We start from the raw sequence: 14,629 nt of genomic DNA on the forward strand, positions 1-14,629 counted from the left end.
AAAATAAAACCCAAAAGAAAGTAAAATGTGGAGGGATCATATTTTTCTTCTGGCAATAAGAGAAAGGTTGGGGAAAATCTTGAGATCTTTGGTGAAATGCTTCTTCATAGCCACAAAAGTGAAGAAATTAATGTCTGTTATTTCTTGTTCTGAACACTGACCGTAAGTGTATAACTCTAACTTTCATTGAAGCAGTTTCGTGGGAAGGTAGAGAAAGGATCTGAGAGTATAAATTATGGGGCCAGCAGGCACAGAAATGGGGTGAAAGTATCAAAGAATCATCTTTTGTCAGGGACAGGATGGGCAAGGCGAGTGGTGGCTGATTCTAAAATGGTGCATCTTGGAGTCTACAGCTTCTCGAAATCAGTGGTAGGAGGGCCAGAATGGGAACCTGGGAAAGGAAGGGGAAATTTTTATGTGTGTTCTTCTCCAACATTGTATTATGAAAAAAACCTGGAAGTACAGAAAAGTCAAAAGAACTGTACAGTGAACATGCATATACCCATGAGAGAGATATAGTTTTTCACGTGACAATTTGTTTCCATAGGGGGTTGACTGACTTTCAAAGAAATGCTCCTGAATGAATGAATGAGTGGTCTAAGAGGCTTCCCACACACCTATTCTGGGGAAGCCAAGGTTATTCACTGCTCCTCCTGCATGGAGTGGTAATTCCAAAAGCAGGAGGCCCTATGGGTCTGCTTATATTTTATCTATTGTTTTGGATGCTCCTTGCTCATGCTGTCTTGTCTCCTATTTGCCTTGTTATCTTTGACTTTGTGCTGGATGTTGTACTGAAAAATTTTATGTGGAGATAATTTGATACTATTTCTTTTGAGAGGATTTTTGTGTGCTTATGCCAGGCATATAGGGGGTGCTAGCTAGCAGCACAACAAAAAAATTTTTAAGCATTACCAAGGCAGTAGGAATACAGTTATGAACAAGAAATGGTTTCTGCCCTTACAAGTCTTACTAGGAACAAGCAATAGGATTCATTTGAACACAACCTTGAAAGGATAATTTAATTCAAACAAGTTTGATCAGCATGCAGCTTTTCCTCACCTTATCTACGCCCACTGGTTAAGGAATGGCATGCTGGGCCATGCAGATCAGATGCCCTGAGGTAGTGGTTCTCTTTCTGTTTTATTTGTTAGATAATTATAGAAAAAAATTGTATGAACTGATTACTGCATTCACCGTATAAAATCTAATCAGAAATAATCAGAACTATTTTACTTCCTTTGACCACTCAGGAACAAGAATGCTTTAAAACACTACTACACGTAAGCAGTTACTAATTTCATAGCAAAAATAAAACCAAAGTCCATTTCAATATTATAAGCTTAATTACTCTAAATCAACAGATCATCTATAGGAACTTGAATGCTTCTGTCGTGGTGGTAGAACCAAAGAGCAAAGTCCTTCCACACACAAGCTCTGGAGTACCTAGTTTCAGCCCTCACAAGCTGGAGGTTGGAGCTCCTATCAAAATAGTGGAGAGACAGATTAGCTGAGAAGGAATCTTCAGTGGAGTATAACCTACAGAGACCTTGACTTAATGATGGTGACCAAAACAGAACAGTTACTTGCTATCCTCAGTCATTTCCAAATGTTACCTCATGCTTACTTAATGGCATGGAGGGGTTTCCCAAACTGATGAAACATAAAAACCACTCCTCATCCCTCACTCCTGGAAAAAATACTCAACAGGAGAGCTGACTTAGTAGATTAAAGACAAACTACCAAAATTAATATATTAATATTAATGTCATTAATATGTTTTATGCCCTGCAGTTCTCTGTTGTGTAATTTTTTAAATCCTTTCATGAGACACCAGAGCCTGTGGTTTCTTGGAAATAGGTTCCTGTACCATGCAGGCTTTGTTTTCAAGCTCCCTTTTCCTACTTCCATGAGTTTGCTCTCTGTTTTGCATACCCCAGTGTCTTACTTGAGACCTGCACATCACTATCTGTGACTGATTCTTAGGAGAGGGCCAGGTTAATGTCTGAACTCAGGCCAAATTCAGCACATCTGTCAAAGTGAACATTTTCAGTGAGGGAGCCACAGACCCAACAAAATCATTTGTCCTAAATAACATCTAGATCAAAGTTAACTGGGCCTGAGGAGATGGCATTTGCTTTGCTTAAAAATTAATGAGCAACCCTGTCACTTAAAATTTAGAAACTTAAAATAGAATTAGACCCTGGGTGTTCCACCTCCAAAACAGATGTCTGCCATAGGCTTAGGAATAATTAGAACTGGAATACATTAATGCTGAGCCTCTGATGGAACCAAATGTTGCTTGTGGTTTCCTCTGTTTGTTTTCACTTACTTGCACTAAGATGGCTAGTAGCCTTGAATCCTGTGGTGTCTGCTTCCTCCTGATATCTTGAGCACAGTTTTACTTTTTTGGGGTTTCCCATCACTATTAAAACACACGAGGCTCATATCATTCAAGTGCACCAATAATTTGTTGAGCTCCTACAATGAGGAGGCATTTTGCTGGCATCATGGAAGACTGAAGAGAAAATCAAATATGGCTCCTGACTCCTAAGAACTCATAACCTAACAGGAGAAATAGACACATCCAGGAATAATTCAGGTTATGTTAAAGCAATGCCATATGGAAAGTGCCATAACAGAGGCCTAACTGAATCCAAAGGTGACATGGTGTAGGGTTTAAAAATGTCAACGTCCTCAGTAGATCCTGAAAAAGGGTTACCTGATTATTCTCCAAACAGGACTGGCAAACTGAAGGTGCAGGGCCTCCTACTCAAAAAAGCATGGTGTCCTTCTGAGTGCAGGGCCCTGTCACACGCCCTTGAACTCAGACCTGTCTTCAAATACAGTCTATGAATATGAGGAAGAGGCAAAATTTAAGCAGCCTGGACGAAGAAAGTACACCCAGCGAATTTTCTTCCAAGTAGTTCACAGGAAAATAAACTCACTCTAAGGAGAGAGAAGAATTCAGTCTTTCCCAAATTGACAAATGGGACTGGGATCAAAAGGAAAGTTTTCATTTGCAAAGACAATGTCACAGATATGGCACAGCTACAGTAAGGGTAGCAATAATAGTAGCAGTATCAGGAGTAGTAGCTGACACTAATTTGCAGAGCTTATTAAGTGCCACCATTCTTTTTAGTCTATTCTGGTGACTTACGCATTTAATCCTCAAAACAGCCCTGGAGGGTAGATGGATGCTTTTATTTCCCTATTTTACAGATGAGGAAACTGAGCTTAGAAAGGTTGAGGAATTGTCCCTGGTCACACAGCCGATAAGTGATAGAATCAGGATTTGAACTCAGACAGTCTAGCCCCAAAGTCTGTGCTCTTAACCACTATTTATGTTATTTCTCGTAAAATTAGGATGTATATGGAAGGAAGGAAGGAGGGAGTCATCCCAGTATATTCATTCATTAATATTTTAGATTTGGCTTAACCAGGGTGTACTGTGTGTTGTGTGCATGTTTTTAATTTTTCCTTTTTTTTTTTTTTTTTTGCATTTCATCTTCATAGTTTAACAGCACCCGTTCGCCCTCCCCCACTGAGTGTTGCCACATGACCCCATGGAGTAGAAAGGTACTGGTTCTGACACATTCCATCACAGCCCTTTCCCATTCTCTCCAGACACTTTCTTCTCTCTTTTAACTATGGTTAACTCTGTTGTTCCTAACTAACAGGTATTCTTTTAAATCCACTTCAAGAGTGTTACTTTCCTAACTTGAATTAAATAAAATATGATTTAGACAGCTGTGTCATTGGCTTTCTTTCCCACTTACTTTCCCTCTGTAAATTACAATCAAGGCTCTGTTCAAGATGGGCATCACCTAATGCCACTCTTGGACCCTATAGTTCAAAGGAAAGAAATTCCAACTTGCCCTATATTTATCAGAACTGTAAAGGTTCAGCTTCTCAAATCAAAAAAGAGAACAGGACAAAAGGGTTCTCTAGCAGCCAGTTGTCCCTGTCGCCATTAAATAAAACATGCTTTTATTTAATGCTGGTCAGAGCCTGTAGTCAGGTCACTATTCTTTCTTTGTTTCCCAGTCCATTGTTATTCAAGGAAGGAATCGCCTACAAAATGTGGCCTCTGGTGGTGGGGGTTTCTCTTCAGGCTCTTGCTCTTTCTCCCTCTTTTTCTGTCTCTCTTTTTGCATGCACCAAACTTTTTTTTTCTTTTTGGAAGTTACCTAGGAAACAAAGTCTTTTGTGCTCCAACTTTATTTGAGCTATTCGCTTCGCTGGGAATCTGCACAAAAGCCGAAGAGAGAAAGAAGGTTGCAATGTTTTACTAAAATGTTCATGGCGAACACATTTTTCTCAAGGGGGGGATCATATCCTGTTGGGTGTGTTGGGGGGCTTTGCAGATACCTCTGACAAGGTAAGCAAATGCTGGGGGGTGGTGGTTAACTTAAGCAAGTGGCTCTGGAATCTTCTCTTTAAGAGACCTGAGAACAGTTTGACAATATGTGAAATCCTGAGTCAGCAGGGCATGATGCTTCCAAATGTGGAGATGAGAAATTTTTCTTTTCATGACTTTAGGACAGAATATTATTAAAATTTAACTGGAATAAGATGAAAAAATATTTATTGTATACAAACACTCACCTTCCTTCAAATTATGGAAAGAAAGAAAACTAGGGTCAGTGGTGAAAACTGGGTCTTTTAATAATCTGGTTTAGAAACCCAACCCTGAAATCAAAATTGGAATGGAGCCTTTTTAATAATCTGGGTTAGGAGCCTAGCCCTGAAATAAAAGGTAGACAATATTAATATCTACCAAGGGCTTGGATGGAGAATTTTCATACAGAATGTCATACAGAAGTCAAAGCCTCTAACAACACAGCTAGAAGAAAAGCTTCACACTACAAAGCTGAAAGAAACTAAGGCCCTTTAACTCTTCCGAATTTGAAAAAGAAACTCACTTGAAGCTTTCTCCCCGTTATCTGCTTTTGTATTTTCCACTTATAATAAATGGGAGAAGAGGGCTGCTTTTCCATGCACACATACAGTGTTGATGAAACTGAATTTTTTAAATGTTATTCACAAATGCCATAGTCATGCAGTAAAAATAACTCCTTATAAATTAATCCAGCCTCTCAGATTAGAGAATTTGTCCTTCAGATGATGTGTTCTGGAATGTCTCTTGAACTCCAGGTTTTCTGGCACATTTTCTGAATCCTTCATAGGCATCTAAATCATCTTCTCCCTTTGATCCTAGTCATCTAGAGCTCTCTAGACTTTCATTAGGAATATATGGCAAGATAGATATCCAGAATCTACCTGTCACTGGATTAGAGACTAAGATTTTCCTTCAGTTTGAAGTTTGGGGATTTATGGCTACCTTGTCTCTCATCTTAATTCCACTTGACCTGAAAAGCATGTTTATTTAGTCCATTTTTTTCTTTTGTGTTGCTTGGCTATTGAAATTACAACTTTCAATTAGTTGTGCTTACTAACTATTTCCTTTGACTTAAAAACTTATTTATGCTCTCACTGTTCTTAACTGTGAAATTCCTTAACATGTGCACTCCCATATAAACCATGATGGCTAAGTCTGAATGTACTTCATTTGCAGTCCCATCCCCCGGAGGATGAAGATACAGATGTCATGTTAGGGCAGAGGCCGAAAAACCCAGTACACAATATCCCTTCAACACTGGACAAGCAGACCAACTGGAGCAAAGCACTGCCTCTCCCAACACCAGAGGAGAAAATGAAACAAGATGCCCAAGTGATTTCTTCTTGCATTATTCCCATCAATGTCACTGGTACCGTTCTGTTCTTTTCCTAGGGGCAGTCGGGTCATAATATTCTGTGTTCAATATGTTCAAAACCTGTGCTGCTGGGCGTACCAGTTAAGAATACCGCTTTGTAAACAACCAATACCTTTTTCATCAAAATACAACTCAGAAGATGTTCAATATGCTTTTGTCAGGTTTTGAACATCCATTTGCATATGTTCTGCTGGGCCGCTTGTTATGTAAATGATGGACAGTTTCTTTTTGAAAAAAGTCACCAAATAGCTCTTTGGTCATAGCTGACTGAAATAATGGAGAAAGCAGCAGTGATTAGTCTTATGATAATGATGCATGGCACAGCAAGAAAGAAAACAGCAAACCCCAGGTCTCTCAAACTGCAAGTAAAGATCCTGTAGACCAACTATAAAATCTGTTTTCAGTCTTCCTTGGATGAAGGTAGGCTCGTTTAAAAGATCCTTTAGACTTCTGCATTGATTTTGGTGATTTCTGACCTAAAAATATACAGATTCAAAGATGAAGGCTGAACTCTCTATTAATCCAGCTAGCCTGCCTTAACATTCCTCTCTGCTTTCCTTTTCTTGTGTATTGAGAGTTTGAATATTAGTCTAGGTTGAATGCAAGCCTGTCCAGACTATTCTTGAGAAGTTTATCTGTAGCGATTGTAAATCCCAGGATAGGATCTGGTAATCTTAGCTGTAAGTGAAATAATGTTAAGAAATATTCTCACTTTCAAAGATAGACATAAAAGGATCTATCCATTGGGCTTTCTTTAAACATATCTGATAGTTATATTTTAACTTAATTGTGTATTGAAAATTTCACAGTGGCTATGATATTACTGACTTTTATCCCGGTGCCATGTGACTAAAGATTGCATGCTGCTTGAGATGCATTATGGACGTAGCTATTATTAATCCCACTCAGATGTTTCTCACATAAAGTGGGGAGCAAATGATGACTAGATATCGGGGATAGATATTATTTCCTTCCTGAAAAACAGGAATTCTGGTTGATCCATTGGTTATGAGCTAGGAGAAAGTTTCCTAATGACCTACTCAACTTGCAGGATAAATTATTCCAAGGATATGTACTTTATCTGATCTCCATAATCTAAATGGGCTGGGTTAGGTAGATGTCAAAATGTGCCATTTTGGCATCCTCTTAAACTAACTTTCCCTTCTGGGAACATTTGATTATAAGCAGCACCTGCTTTCTTCATAGCACTGTAAGTAAATCTTGTTTTCAAATTTAGTTCTTTGATTATGGGTCTTGTGATTCAGGAAAAGGGAAGATCTTTCTTTCTGCTTTATTTCAGGAACTCTCAGACTAAAGCCTAGATTATATGTTGATTTCAAGAGCTTTAATGAGAAAGCTGCTAATTATGTCCATATAACATAAAATGTATCTGTGTGCCATGTGTTCTGTAATTATTATGAGTAGAATGAAAGATCTTAATTTTTGGTTGGAGCTAAGAAAAGAAAATTCCATTAGTACGAATTCTCCAATAATATTGTAATTACTCATCATGTGATATCTCACAGATTTTTTCAGAGTTCTAGAAACCGTTGTCACTGTGATGCTAAGCAGAACTCAAATTGCTTCATTTTATAGCTGAGCTGAGGTTTAACACGCCATCCTGCTCTATGCTTAACAATCAGGATAAATGATGAGGCAACCCAATTCCAATGTACTTTTGGCATGATGACTGTCGGAGGCAAAGCCCACTCTGAAAAATCCATGGCACATGCCTATGCCAGACAGGAGTGTGAATTCCTTACCTCCTTCCTCACCACTCTAGTTTTGATAAGACTGCATTGCATGTAGTATATCAATAATGTGATTATGGAGAGAGAAACAAACAAGCATCAAGGTTTGGTCCCTGTATTTATAAAAGCAAACAGACACTCATTGTAAAGACTGAGAATTCCAGCTTCATTTATAGCTGATAGAGAAAGTAGATCCACTTAAATACAGAACTGGGGACTGCATTGTGTTTTTATTTCATATTGATACCACATTGGTGCCAAACCAAAAAGTGTCCAACTGAGTCAGTAGAAAAAAGTAGAAAGTTATGTGATGATTTAAAAACAAATCTCTAGGCTACTTACTCCTCACAGAAGTGTGTGAGTATATGTATGTGTGTTTGTATGTGTGTGTGTTGTGTGTAGGGTTGGGGTGTAGTGAGCAGAGAGAAAAAAAACTCACAAAGATGCTTTTAATGAAAAAATGGGTCAGGATATGTTAGCTGAACTAATTCAGGTTAACTTTTTGGCTCTGGATCTACTATGTAAAGTCAGCTTCAGAGAGCCCAGAAATAGACCAGTAAATAGTAGTAACTAAAGGTTGTAAGTCCTTCAGGAGCTGTTTCTGTATGAGCGTGATTCTTTGATGTTATTTTTCTCTCTTCTTTCTTTTGATTTTCCTCCTTTGCTTGTTACTCTTGGCAGTGCAAGCTGTTGCGCAGAGCTGCATTTAGAAGTAAAGCTTAATGTACTGCAGAGTAATTTAAATAACAGCTGAATAAGGGCTCTCTTATATTTATTCACGGGCTTAATCCAAACTCTTCCTTGACTTCCAATCAATAAATATCACTGTGTTCCAAGCAAATGAAAATTTGTTTGCCATTTCTAAAGGCTAATGAGACCTATTTGTGGGTTGCAGGAGTTGGTTTTGACAGAGAGGCTAGTATACGCTGCTCTCTTGTTCATTCACAATCCGTACTACAGCGGAGACGAAAACTGAGGAGGAGGAAAACCATCTCGGGTATCCCCAGAAGAGTCCAACAAGAAATAGGTGTGGTATAAAACTGTTATAGTTAACATTCTTTTGGGTGCCAATTAGAAGGAGATGAAATGGAAGCCGGCCTTTTAATCAGCTTCTTTAAAAATAGTGTTGTAACTTGTAAAGGTTTTGAAATAGTGTGTACTTGTTTTGTGCTCAGCAAGCCGGGTGGCATGACTTTCTGAAATTTCTGTTCTTGACTGTGAAGATTTAACCTTACGGATTTAGGTATTCATGTTCAGGTCTTATGGCTGAAATGTACTATTTTGGTAGGTTTTTTTTTAAGTTTTATTAAGATGGAAATAATGAATAAAAAGTAACAAGAATCAATGAAAGATTACTTTTAGAAAATTATATGTTTATTTGAAGAGAGATATACTTTTATGGCATTAGTTATTTTAAAAAGGTAAATTTCAAGCATATTCAATTAAATATTGAATACTGATAACATGTCACTCTTTATGACTTTTTTCCTTTTTTTTCTGTTCCATGTGTTTAGGATCTCTTCCTATGTTTTATTATTATTATCATCATTATTATTGTAGCATCTCTTTTACTACCTATAATGAATTGTAAGAGTTTTATTTTGCTGGGCATGTATTACAAAATGAAAAAAATAGTGGTCAGAAAGACAAAATGGACTTTAGTTGAAAAAATAGTAGTCACTTATTGGGGCAAAGTAATTTGATAGTGAAGAGAGAGAATTCGCAAAAGACCTAAAAACATTTTCTCTTAGTACACACACACAGACACACACACACTCTAGCATGTATGTGTGTGTGTGTCTGTCTGTATGTAGATACAGAGAGCGACAGACAGGCAAAGGGATAGATTCCCCAGAGCATTTTAACTTTCTCCTAATTTTATATGCTGATTTTTTTTCTCAAAGAGAAAGATCCAACATGCCAGCACCCAGATTTGTGGACATCTCTTAGAATGTCTGTTAGTCTGCTGATGTATAAAATATCTCACTATGCTTTCCATGTGCCCTAGATTCTGATGAATCCCCTGTGGCCAGGGAAAGGAATGTGATTGTGCACACAAATCCAGACCCTTCCAACACTGTCAATAGGAGGTCTGGAACCAGGGACTCAGAGTGCCAAACCGAAGATATCCTGATTGCTGCTCCATCCAGAAGGAGAATCAGAGCTCAAAGGGGTCAAAGCATAGCAGCTTCCCTTTCTCATTCTGCTGGCAACATCTCTGCATTGGCTGACAAAGGTGACACCATGTTTACAACTGCAGTGAGCAGCCGTACAAGATCTCGGAGCCTTCCCCGGGAGGGCAACAGAAGTGGGGATGCTGAGCCCAAAGTTGGTGCTAAACCCGCAGCATATGAAGAGGGGGAGCCTTTCATGGGCGACCAAGAAAGAACCCCTAATGATTGCAGTGAGGCCCCCAGCAGCCCAAGTGCACAGGAACACCAGCCTGCTTTGGGTCTGGCTTGTTCTCAACATCTTCACAGCCCCCAGCACAAGTTAAATGAGAGAGGGAGGTCACGTCTGTCCCGAATGGCTGCTGACTCTGGCAGTTGTGACATCTCCTCCAACTCAGACACCTTTGGGAGCCCCATCCACTGCATCTCCACGGCAGGTGTCCTCCTCAGCAGCCACATGGACCAGAAAGATGACCATCAGTCATCCAGTGGCAACTGGAGTGGGAGCAGCTCCACATGCCCCTCACAGACCTCAGAGACAATCCCTCCTGCAGCTTCTCCTCCCCTCACTGGCTCTTCACACTGTGACTCAGAGTTGTCACTAAACACAGCCCCTCATGCTAATGAGGATGCCAATGTCTTCGTGACAGAGCAGTACAATGACCACTTGGATAAAGTGAGAGGCCACCGGGCAAACTCTTTTACCTCCACTGTGGCGGATCTGCTGGATGACCCCAACAATAGCAACACCAGTGACAGTGAGTGGAATTACCTACACCACCATCACGATGCCTCCTGCCGCCAGGATTTTAGTCCTGAGCGCCCTAAGGCAGACAGCCTGGGCTGCCCGAGCTTCACAAGCATGGCCACTTACGACAGCTTTCTGGAAAAGTCTCCATCAGACAAAGCAGACACTAGCTCTCACTTTTCAGTGGACACAGAAGGATACTACACTTCCATGCACTTTGACTGTGGTCTTAAAGGTAATAAGAGCTATGTGTGTCACTATGCAGCCCTGGGCCCAGAGAATAGCCAGGGCATTGGGGTTCCTCCGACTCTTCCGGACTGTACCTGGCAGGACTACTTAGACCACAGGAGGCAGGGGAGACCAAGCATCTCTTTCAGGAAACCAAAGGCAAAGCCGACCCCACCTAAACGTAGCTCATCTTTGAGGAAGTCCGATGGAAATGCAGACATTTCTGAGAAGAAAGAACCAAAGATAAGCAGTGGCCAGCTCCTGCCTCACAGTTCCAGGGAAATGAAGCTGCCTCTTGATTTCTCCAACACGCCTTCTCTAATGGAAAATGCCAACCTTGCCATCAAGCAAGAGTCTTCTTGGATGAACCAGAGTGAACATGGTATCAAGGAACCTCAGTTAGACACTTCAGATATTCCGCCATTCAAAGATGAAGGTGCTGAATCGACTCACTATGCAGATCTCTGGCTTCTAAATGACTTGAAAACAAATGATCCTTACAGATCTTTATCCAATTCAAGCACTGCTACGGGTACCACAGTTATTGAATGCATCAAGTCTCCAGAGAGCTCTGAATCCCAAACATCCCAGTCAGAATCAAGAGCCACCACCCCATCCCTTCCTTCTGTTGACAATGAGTTTAAACTGGCTTCACCAGAAAAGCTGGCAGGCTTGGCATCTCCATCAAGTGGCTACTCAAGCCAGTCTGAAACACCGACCTCCTCTTTCCCTACAGCTTTCTTTTCTGGCCCACTGTCTCCTGGAGGTAGCAAAAGAAAACCGAAAGTTCCAGAAAGAAAATCCTCACTACAGCAGCCCTCTTTAAAAGATGGAGCTCTATCACTGAGTAAAGACCTTGAACTTCCAATTATACCTCCTACCCATCTTGACCTAAGTGCTCTTCATAGTGTCTTGAATAAACCATTCCATCACCGTCACCCATTGCATGTTTTTACTCATAGTAAACAGAACCCAGTAGGAGAAACACTGCGGTCAAATCCTCCACCATCCCTTGCAATCACACCAACGGTCCTGAAATCTGTTAACCTGAGGTCCATCAGTAAATCTGAAGAAGTTAAGCCAAAAGAGGGCAACAATACAGATCTCCCCTACTTGGAGGACAACACTCTCACAATGGCTGCCCTGTCTCCAGGTAAGATTAAGCCACACATGGCTAAGAAATCAGTATCACGTCAGTATTCCACTGAAGACACCATACTGTCCTTTTTAGACTCCTCTGCAGTTGAGATGGGACCAGATAAACTACAGTTAGAGAAAAAACGTACTTTTGATGTAAAGAATCATTGTGACCCAGAAACAGCAACAACCTCAGCTGGTAGCAATCTTCTAGATTCAAGTGTGACAAAAGACCAAATACAAATGGAAAGTGAGCCTATTCCAGAAAACACACCAAGTAAAAATTGTGACTTTCCCACAGAAGGATTTCAGATGGTCTCTGTTGCCCACCCAAATGATTTGGATGGTAAAGTATTACAATATGGAGGTGGTCCAGATGGAGCCGTTGCACAACTGCAGAAGCCATCCTCTGCAGATTGGGAGGGAGCCGCACACCCTGAGTCTGTGGATGTGCTCACAGCTCAGTCAAACTCGCCAACCAGACCCACAGACATAAGCAGTCAACTTAAGCATCAACTTGGGATGAGCCGCCACCATGACAAAGTGCCTGGGAATATCAGCTATGAAGCAGAGCTATCAAGTGCAAATTCATGCCCTGAAAAATGTTCCGAGCAAGAAAATATCGCTTCAGGTATTTCAGCCCAAAGTGCCTCTGATAACAGCGGAGCAGAGGAGACCCAAGGAAGTGTGGACGAGGTTTCACTGAAAGGTCAGTTGTTGATGCCTTTGTCACCATGGAAGTGTGTCTCCTGGCACGTCATTATGTTTTTTATTTTTTTTTCTTTCCTGTGTTCCCTCTAATACAGTACAGCCCTGGGTGTTGGTTTCCCTCCACTTTTTTTTTAAGATTTTTATTTATTTATGAGAGAGAGAGAGAGAGAGAGAGAGAGAGAGAGCGCTGCAGATACACAGGCAGAGGGAGAAGCAGGCTCCACGCAGGGAGCCCGATGTGGGACTCATCCCGGGACTCCAGGATCACGCCCCGAGCTGAAGGCAGGTGCTCAACTGCTGAGCTACCCAGGCATCCCTCCCTCCACTTTTTTTATTAAAACAATTGAGAGAAGAGTTTTTGTTAGTGAGAGACTGAGCTGCGACAGATAATCTCTCTTTTTGAAAACAGCAGTAAGGTAACTGTTGTTTGTTGATTCCTTAAGCCAGGGAAACATAGCAGCATGCTTGGTAACTTCTTCCTAAAGATGCTTTTGTTCTTCATTTAAGAATCGTCACCGAGTGATGACTCTATGATTTCGCCACTTAGTGAAGACTCTCAGGCTGAAGCAGAAGGTGTGTTTGTGTCTCCAAACAAACCTCGTACAACTGAAGATTTGTTTGCAGTCATTCACAGGTGAGGCAATTAATACCAAAAATTTTGCTTCTTTCAGTACATCTCATCAAATGCAAACATGGGAAAGCCTGTGTATTTGTGATACATTCAGCAAGAAAGCAAAGAAAGATTAGTTTTCCACATTAAACTGATAGTCTTATATTTCTTTTGGGGAACTTGAGCCTTTATATGTAGCTCAACCTCACTTGAAAGACTTCCTTAAGAACTGAATGGAGAGGTTTTTTCCCATAGGAAAGACATCCTGGAACAAGTTTTCATTTGAAAACAATATGTGGTCAAGTAAGTTAGAATAAAAGCTCAAACTCTGCTATAATCTGTGACTGAAATAATTTCTTGAACCAAAAAAAAAATGCTCATAGCTATAATCCTACACTAGCAGAGATGCAAGCTGATTCACTAAACAGTCAGAGCCCAAGTTTGAGACAAGACAGTGTATAAACCTGCGCATATCATAGCTCATAACTAATCACTGATCCTTTTACTTTTCTCTTCCTAAAACTTAAACTTCTTTTTTAAAAGATTTTATTTATTAGAGAGAGAGAGAGAGAGAGAAGCACAAGCAAGTGGAGCAGCAGAAGGAGAGGGAGAAGCAGGCTCCCTGCTGAGCAGGGAGCCCAATGCGGGGCTCCATCCCAGGACCCCAGGATCATGACCTGAGCCAAAGGAGGATGCTTAACTGACTGAAGCACCCAGGCTCCCCAAAAACTTAAACTTCTTCAATAACATGGGCCCTGCTCTAAAATTAATGTTCCAAATCCCACAAACAGAAGATGTCCCCTGGGCTGTTTTTCTAGGACATTGTTATGTCCAGGCTGCCCATTCACATTCTCTCACCTGCCCTCTGTGCCCTGTGATCAAGGGCCATGTTTGCAAGAATATATACTCCTTACAATTTGTGACTGATGAACAGAGCAGGAACTCGTACTTGGCAACCAAACCCATATTAGACTGAGCTATCCAATCCCACTGTGCCAGCTCCTATCACAACCACGACTACCTTCTTCCACTAGGCCTTGGTGACCTACATGGGACACCCAAAGGACACAACTTGGAAACTGCCTTTTCTACCTTATGAAGTCGCACTTCTTGAAGCAAGTTTTTTGCAAGAAGCTTGTCATTTTTCCTGGAAATTCTACTTTTTAAAAACCATTTATTTAGTTATTTATTTGAGAGAAAAAGAGAGAGAGAGCATGAGATGGGGGAGGGGCAGAGGGAGAGGAAGAAGCAGACTCCCTGCTGAGCAGGGAGCCTGATACAGGGCTCAATTCTAGGACCCCGGGGTCATGAAGGCAGATACTTAACCTACTGAGCCACCCAGGTGACCCTGGAATTCTACCTTCAAAGAGAACTTGCAAAAAAATAAAATAAAATAAAGAGAACTTGCATTATCTGTTGATGTAGTTTTCTCATAAAGAAGGAGCACAGCTATTCAACAGCTTTTTTAAAAGGAGTCCATCAGAACCACTTTCTGTGTG

The 14,629-nt window shown here is 40.8% G+C and overlaps 1 protein-coding gene across 3 annotated transcripts in view; it reads left to right on the forward strand.

The window, feature by feature from the left end:
* Positions 1–14,629, forward strand: part of NHS (NHS actin remodeling regulator) — a 347,302-nt gene that overhangs the window by 327,090 nt on the left and 5,583 nt on the right. The window contains exons 4-8 of one of the 3 annotated variants that reach the window (XM_038586920.1): positions 3,514–3,576; positions 5,576–5,768; positions 8,421–8,552; positions 9,534–12,518; positions 13,028–13,154. In XM_038586920.1, the coding sequence (XP_038442848.1) occupies positions 3,514–3,576; positions 5,576–5,768; positions 8,421–8,552; positions 9,534–12,518; positions 13,028–13,154 (3,500 nt within the window). Of the gene's footprint in view, positions 1–3,513; positions 3,577–3,709; positions 4,379–5,575; positions 5,769–8,420; positions 8,553–9,533; positions 12,519–13,027; positions 13,155–14,629 lie in introns of those variants that run through there. The other 2 variants (XM_038586922.1, XM_038586921.1) reach the window with 2 other exon arrangements.

The sequence above is a fragment of the Canis lupus genome, chromosome X, assembly GCF_011100685.1.
Source record: "Canis lupus familiaris isolate Mischka breed German Shepherd chromosome X, alternate assembly UU_Cfam_GSD_1.0, whole genome shotgun sequence".
In the NCBI taxonomy this organism is placed as follows: Eukaryota; Metazoa; Chordata; class Mammalia; order Carnivora; family Canidae; genus Canis; species Canis lupus.